This window comes from Alligator sinensis, unplaced genomic scaffold (genome assembly GCF_000455745.1).
Source record: "Alligator sinensis unplaced genomic scaffold, ASM45574v1 scaffold862_1, whole genome shotgun sequence".
NCBI classification, from domain to species: Eukaryota; Metazoa; Chordata; order Crocodylia; family Alligatoridae; genus Alligator; species Alligator sinensis.
Window position 1 is genome coordinate 1,764,947 of NW_005842066.1, and position 8,055 is coordinate 1,773,001.

The 8,055-nt window shown below is 40.6% G+C and overlaps 1 protein-coding gene across 1 annotated transcript in view; it reads left to right on the forward strand.

Moving 5' to 3' along the window:
- Nucleotides 1-5,796, forward strand: part of ELOVL7 (ELOVL fatty acid elongase 7) — a 51,704-nt gene extending 45,908 nt beyond the window's left edge. The window contains exons 6-8 of the mRNA XM_006023532.2: nt 1,677-1,782; nt 3,612-3,748; nt 4,994-5,796. Coding sequence (XP_006023594.1) covers nt 1,677-1,782; nt 3,612-3,748; nt 4,994-5,203 — 453 coding nt within the window. The 3' untranslated portion in view covers nt 5,204-5,796. The remainder of the gene's footprint in view (nt 1-1,676; nt 1,783-3,611; nt 3,749-4,993) is intronic.
- The last annotated feature ends 2,259 nt before the right edge of the window (nt 5,797-8,055 follow it).

The following is an 8,055-nucleotide window of genomic DNA, read 5'->3' on the forward strand; positions in this document are numbered from 1 at the left end:
CATTCAAGAATGGCAATGATGGCATTTATCTTCAATCCAGACTAGATGAAGGTTTGTTAACTTAGCAAGGTTTAGTGCGAAAACCAAGGTAAAACGAACTAAGAAAAGAACTCTATTTGCTGATTACGTAACCTTGGTTGCCCACAGTGAATCTTCCTGGCAAAATCTCTTGGGCAGATTTTCTGAATCATGCAAGAGCTTCAGGGTGACAATTAGTCTCAAGAAGGCGGTGATCATATACTAAGGGGTGAAAGAACCAATACCTGACATCACTCTGGAAGATAAATCTCTTGGTGGTGTTGGCCATTTTTGCTACGTGGGCAGGAAAATTGACCTTCTGATTGAACTGCCTAACAGAATTAGAAAAGCAGCTAAGAATTTTGGATATTACAAAAACGTGCATAGAATAACAGCAAACTATCAGCTGAAGTGGAGATATGAATCTACGAGAGTTGTGTGCTGTCATTTCTGCTTTATGGTTCAGTAACGTGGAATACATATCCTAAGCACGTCAATAGACCAGCTTCCACATGAGAGGTCTGTAGAAGATCCTGAAAATGAAGTGGGAAGACAGAATGCCAAACCCAGAGGTACTGGAGTTCACAGGACTGACTTGCCTAGAAACCACTATCAAGGAGTTTGCAATGGATTTGCCACATCAGGAGAGTGAGAAAACACTGTATCCCAAAGAATATTTTGTTCAGTGAGATGAGATGGCTCTAGAAAGTGGGGTCATCCTCTATGGTGGTACTGTGTATCGTTTTTGCTCACATCGAAGTCATTCACTCAGCATCAACCTAGAAAGCTAGGAGGAGCATGGAGAATCCCATCTGATCTGGAGGGAACATCTGGTTCTGGGTGCAGTTCAACATGAAGCAGCTTTAATCCAGAGGATGGGAGCAAAGCAAGAAAGAAAAAAGCAGCATTTTGTAAATTTAGACTCCATCTTAGATAACATATGGATCTGTGAAACTTGTAACAAGTTGTGTCGCTCTGAAATTAGGCTGGTCAATCCCTGCGGATTGTCCCAGGACCCAGCCCAACTGGTGCTGCTGTTCCCTGCCACCCTGCTTCTCTCCCCCATGACCTGTAGCAGCAGGGAGCAGAGAAGCTGTGTGGGGGATCTCCTCACCCACCACTGTTCCCCCCATGTTGCCCTGGCGATACACCTCCTGCACATAGGGCTGTGCCCCTCAAACCAGTGGCAAGCACAGGAGATACGTTGCTGGGACAGTGCAGGGTGAGCAGGGGCGGGCGAGGAGATCCCTGCGTGGCTTCTCTGCTCTCTGCCGTGCCAGGTCACGGGGGGAGGAAACCAGGGCAGCAGAGAACAGCGGTGAGCAGGCCTGCTCTTCCCTGCCACCATGTGCACCTCTAGCAGGGCTGGGGCCACCTCTGGCTGGGGGAGCAGGGGATGTGGGGGGGGCTGGGGGGAGGAGAGGCATGAGCAGAGCCAGGGCGTTGGTAGGCTGATGTGCAGCCACGGAAAACCGTAGTTACTCAAAACTGCATACCGTGGTAGCCAAAATGATATATGGAATATTAACCATGGATACTCAAAGGCGTTGTTGGTGAGGGAAACCTGTATGCGCTAGATTTGAACAACTTGCATCATAGAATTAATTGTAAACAAATTATTTGCATATACAACTTCTGTAATATTCTTAAATTTTCAGGTCTTTTTTGTTCTGCGTAAGAAAAACAGCCAAGTTTCTTTCTTGCATGTCTTGCATCATTCCATCATGCCGTGGACCTGGTGGTTTGGAGTCAAATTTGCTCCAGGTAATAGAGAAAGAGAGAGCTGAAATTGTGTGCGAGAGATATAATATTATATATAATTATACATCCTATTAACTTTAAAATATTTTAATACTATTAAAATTATATGCAATTTAGAAACTCCCACACTGTAAATGAAAAGATACCAAAAAGGATACAAAGTTTAAACATTGCTTAAAAATATATATCTATATCTATATGTATTGGTGTTCTATGTAACTGCTCAGATTACAGCTCCTAAAATAAATGGAATGGGGGAGAAGGCAAAAAATACTTGGTTTGCTCTTAGTAGCATGCGGTATAGTGCCACTTTCTGCTGCTGCTGGTGGTGGATGGAAGACACACAAATGAAGGTTTTTTCATTGTTGCCTGTTTTTTGGTTTTTGAAAGAAAAAACAAAGTGTGTGTAATGCTTCTGCCAAGCATTGTTTGGCAGCAAAAAGGGCTGGGTTCACATTTCAAGGTACCTTATGAATTATACTAGTGGCTCGAGCCCCCACCCAGAAATCTGGGAACACTAAATTTGCTGGGGTATCGCGTATAAACAAACCATCCCCTCCTTGCAAGCAGTGTAAAGATGAAACTTAAATTTATTACAGAGAACAAAATAAAAGAAAACGTAATTATAAAACACTATCTACAAAGCAAAGTCTATAGGTGGCACCCTCTTGGGGAGGCTTCACCCATAATCATGCAGTTTGGGACTTGGGGCTCCCCCACCAGATAGTTCTGGGGGCCTGTACCCCTATACCTGCCCTTCAGCAGTAGGTTGGAAAGTGGGGCCCACACCAGAGAGTCCTGAGCTGACCCTTGGGTTTACTGCACTGTGGGGAGCTGCTTGAGGACATGGATCCTTCTGCATTTTAAGGGGCTCCACCGATCCTGGAGATGTGGTAGAGTGCCGACCTCCACTTCCACATGTTGGCTTTGAGGGGTTAACTGCAGCTTTTGTCAGCAGACCGCACCCCAAAATTTCTTGCCCCAATCCCAGTTCTGCTGGGTGGAAAACTGCAAAAGAACTCAAAGGAAAGGACGGGCCTATCTTAGCTTGGGCCTGAACTACAACTAGTGCCCAACCGCACTACTTGGTTGGGACGTGAACTACAAAAGGGACAAAAGGAGGCGCAGGCCTATGTCACTGGGCCTGAACTAGGCAGCAAAAGTCCACCAGGCCTATACTGCACTGAGGTCTGGGTAAACAACATATAGTGCCAGGTCTCACCCTGGCCCAAACCTGCGAGTCAACCATATGGCTGGGATTCAGCCACACAGCTAGGCTGAAATGCAATAGCTGTGAAACAGTGAAAAGGACCCAGGCCTATGGTTGCTGTCTGGACATCCAGGCTCAGCTATACCACTGTGCTGAGACGCACTACAATTACAAAACAGAGGGGCAGTAACTGCCAGGACCCATTACATGTGTTTATAAAAAACAAAAGTGGCAGAACACTTACAGGATGGTGTTTTATTGAGGACGCTTCAAAAAAACTGCCTTGTTCCTTGGTTCTTAAGTGTTTGGCTCTTCTGAAGCTGCCCCCAGATAATGATTCAAAAGGAGAGACTAGTGCTACAAATTTCCCTCCTCATTAAAAGATGATCTTTCTCCTGGATCTGGCATGTTTCTTGCAGATGAAACTGCATCAATGCCTGCATGGTCCCAGTGTACAGTCGTGAATAGGAATTCCAACCCCCGTCCCCCCCCCCCCCCCCCCCCCCCCTCCAAATACCCACTAGCTCAAAGCAAAATGCAAAAACCTGAGTTGATGGTCTCGGCAAATGTAATTTTAATTAAAGAACTGTTGCAAGTCTTAAAATATTTGATTGTTCTGTAGGTGGCTTAGGAACATTCCATGCTCTTGTGAACTGTATTGTACATGTCATCATGTATACCTACTATGGACTTTGCGCACTGGGACCTGCCTATTATAAATACTTGTGGTGGAAAAAGTACATGACAAGTATACAGCTTGTGAGTAGTTTCCTTTTGTTAACTAAAAAAACTATCAAAAACCATTTTAAGTGTTCTGGCTGAAAAATCATTTTATATGCAAATTAACACGTAGTACGACTCAACATTAATATTGGACTGGGTTCACACAATTCATTTACAATAACAAAGTGAGTTTCACCCTCTTTTTCAACTGAGTTTGGCAAAAATCATGAACCTAGTCAGGTATTTAAAATGCGCTGATTGTGACTTTTAGAGGAACTAAACACCCAAAAGTTATCATTGAAGCCATTGGGAGTAGTGAGTAACTGCTATTTAATTATGTTGTGCTTGGCAAATATTTCTAAAGAATGATTTGTTGCTTAAACTTTTGGGATATGCATTCTCACCAGGAATAAATACTTATGAAAAAATGTAATGCATTGTTAAATAGCTAGCAACATATTTTTTAATTATTTGGATTTTGATATCTCTGATTTGGATATGCATTAAATTAATATTAATTATTTTAATATTAATTAAAATAATAAAAATAGGTATTTTATACAGGCTGTTTTAATTGACAATCTCTTTTATTTTTTTATAAATAAGTAGAAACCCCTAAACATCACACAGACTTCTCCTGGTAGGTTGCATAGCACAGGGAAGAACAAATAGATACATTATTTAAAAAACAAAACAAAACAAAAAACAAACTTTTTAAAATTTCTTTGTAATTCTTCTCAATAACTTGATTTACTGAGTTTGTGTCATTTTATGTACTTTTGATTAAGCTGTCACCTATTTGTTTCCTTTTAAAGAAGTGGTTTTCAACCTGTGGTTTGCAGATCCTTGGGGGTTCACAGACTATATTTAGGGAGTCTGCAAAAGAAGACTATGATCAATCAAAAGTATGTGAATACCCACACTTACAATTCAAAGGGGTCTGCACCTCCATCCAAAATTTTTTAGGGCTCTGCAAATAAAGGTTGAAAACCCACTGCTTTAAAGTGAATTGACTGACTCCCTAATTTTTTAAAATTGTTCTTCCTGTAAAACTGTTTTACAGGCTTCTGATTATATTATGGCCTGGCACATTACTATGCAAACAGCTACAGTAGGAGGGCATGGTGCTGCAAACCTGTACTTATTCTGTTTCTTACTAACCTTCTGTGCATGAGTGCGCATTGTGCTGACAATTTTTAAAGCTTCTTACTAGTGTATATTTTATATTATAAAAATGAATAGGATAATTTAATAACACTTATTTTTTTTTGTTTCCTTTAGGTCCAGTTTATTATAATTACAGTTCACATAGGACAAATATATTTTATGGATGATTGTCAATACCAGTTTCCAGTTTTCATGTTTATTATTTGGGCATATGGCTTTATGTTTTTAATCCTGTTTCTCCACTTCTGGTATCATGCTTACACCAAGGGCAAACGGCTACCAAAGGCTCTGAAAAATGGGATCAACAAAAGCAAAGATCAGTAAAGCAATCCTTCACCTGCACAAATGTGTTCATCTTAAATTAGTAACAAACTACTTGACAATCAAGATTTTGACACGCACACTACACTGTAAGTTTTGTATGTCTCCCGTTCCCCTCTCCCCCAACTCCAAAACAAAGAACTTGTATTTTTACAATAAGTTATTTGGGTTTCTAAAGCTGACAGAGAGAGGATAATAATTTGATCAAAGGCTTACATTTTTTTCCAGCAGCTTGCATATATTTACAGACACTTTCTCTCTCTCTCTCTCTCTCTCTCTCTCTCTCTCTCTCTCTCTACCTAGAAGAAATGAATATTTAACGACACTCTTATACATGAGAGATGCATACAAATAGACAGATCTTCATTAGGGGAAAAAATGTATAAGTATAGAGTACTTTGAGCACTAAGAAGAGAATTTTTCTTTTTAACTGGCAAGCTGTTGAGACTGTAAACTGCATTTTTATAATCTTTATGAAAAGATTCACTACCAACTTATAGAATCTAAAACTCCATTGTTTAATATACTTAATACATGTAAACATTGATTTATGTTTATATAAACTGTACTATATTAAAGAATGTAACTTCTGTAAATCTGGCAGTTTTATGTGTTTGCTTTTTTTAATGTTAAGTTTGTTACTAAGATAACAAGTTCTTGCTTGGATAATCTTGTAAATGAAAACTTCTAAAAGATGCTTATTTTTCTGGAATGTTATCCTAAATTCTTTTGATGTAACATTCAACCTGTAAAACCTAATCACTACTTTCTTCTCTGAAGTTAAATAATTGTAAACAAATTTGATTGCAGGGGCCTCAGTTTCTCAGCAGGGGCAGCTCTGATTTACCAAGCCATTCAACACCTGGAACAGTTCTTCTACTGGATGGCATTTTGCAGATGTTGCTTTTTCACCGTCATTACATCCCTTTACTACCATGGCATAGTCTCCTAAAAAGGATCTATACCTCAGTTGATTAACTCTGGCACTGGTGGAGCATTACCTGTGCTCTAACATGTAACCCTCCTGCTTCAACTTTCTCAGCAGTTTCTTGTTTACTGGGGAAACCTGTGCTGCTGCATTTCCAGTGCCATTTGGGTATAGCCAAAATGCCAGTTTGTTATTCTGGTTTGACCAAACTATTTCCTGAGGAAGAGTCTAGGAGGATCTCTGTTTATGTGCTGGTCGTTTCAGTTTGGACTTGTAAGCATGTGTGTGTAGACTGTTCAGTGGTCAGCAGGTACACTGACCCACTTTGCATGCATGTGTATGTCACAAAACTGTAGTTAGCAAAAAACACAGAAGTAATGGGTATGAGGAAGTCAGCCCTGCATTTTAGCCCTAATAAAGTAATGGTTGGAACAATTGCCCAGGAAATGGGAGACCTGGATTTTAGGATCTTTCTCTCCAAAAGAGGTTAGGATCTCTTACCCTGACTTCCTGGCAATGTGGTCTAACTATCAGGCCATAGATTAGGTATTGACCAGTCCCCTTTGTGTGCATGTGTGTGGTTGCTGCACATGGAGAGGCAAGATACCCAAATTCCAGTCTCGGGGTCTTGCTTTCAATGGGGCAGAAACTTCCTTACAACACTGATATGTATCCGTTATAGCCAATAACTACTAAAAAAGGGAATGCTAGAGCAGGGATTAAATGACAATGCCTGAAAATATAACATGAAAGTTGGGAAGATGGAGAGAGAGAGAGAGAGCTTTAAACCCCTTCTGGGCAAGGGAGGCTTACAACCTCCTATTTTCTAGACCGTAACTACTCAATTCGTGGATTGGAAAGATAAGAGGGTTCTTCCCACACTACTTCTGGACTTAAACTCAGGTAGATGTGTACACAGCCATATAGATGCCTGGTCAGCATGTAGTCTATGGCACAATCTCACTCTACGTATGTATTCCTACACATCCACAGGTTAGGGAAGTGGTCAACATCTACAAAACTACTTTTTAGGCTTACAAAAGTAAATCATTCTCTCCATCTGTGTTTTACTCAGGGTTCTAGATTCCATTCTAGAGGCTAGATGCCTAGAAGGTAGGTACCAACAGTGCCTGACTTCTAGGTATCTAGCCTCTAGAGTAGAATCCATAACCCTGCGTAAAACACTCAGATTATGGAGATTGGAAAAGGCATGGGGCCATAGAGAGTTTATAAGAGGAATAGTCCTGGTGAATCCTATAGGTTTGTATATGTATAGTCTTTTGGAGGCTTTTAAAGTACATTTCAAAATCATTCTAAAGTTGACCACAATGCTGGTAAACCTTTGGCCTCTCAAATTAAAGTCTCATTTTTAAGCATCAATTTAAATGGCTCGGTGTAACAATTATGTGGCATCTACCCAGAACCAAGAACACTACATTTTTCTATAAAGAAAATCAATTTGTCCTTAACAAGTTGGCCTAAATATTTAGAGTCTGAAGTGGGTGGTAGATTTGAATGAAGGGAAGAAAGTTAAAAAGTCCTTGGCAATAATATTGACATCTGCAGTGACTGGGGTTCAAGTGGTTGAAAAGCCTTGCTTCATAGGTTTAGTGAGTTCTTGGAGCCCTCTGCTGGATGAAACACTAATTTCATGAGCTACTTCCAAAGAGATTCCTGAATCCCTGCTGCTCCTTTCTCCCAAGAGCACCATTGTCAATTCTGCTACTGCCTTTCCTTGCTAGGGTTTTTAAAAATTTTATCCAGGTCCCCTGGCTCTTTTGTTTACTTTACTGGAGTTTATTGGGTCCTGAAAAACTGTAGTACTGGAAGTAATTTAGAGCTGAAAACAAGTGATGCAGTGGGAACATCTACATGATTTAGGGCTGGAAGGGACCTCGTGAGATCATTGGGCTGGCCCCCCTGCTCT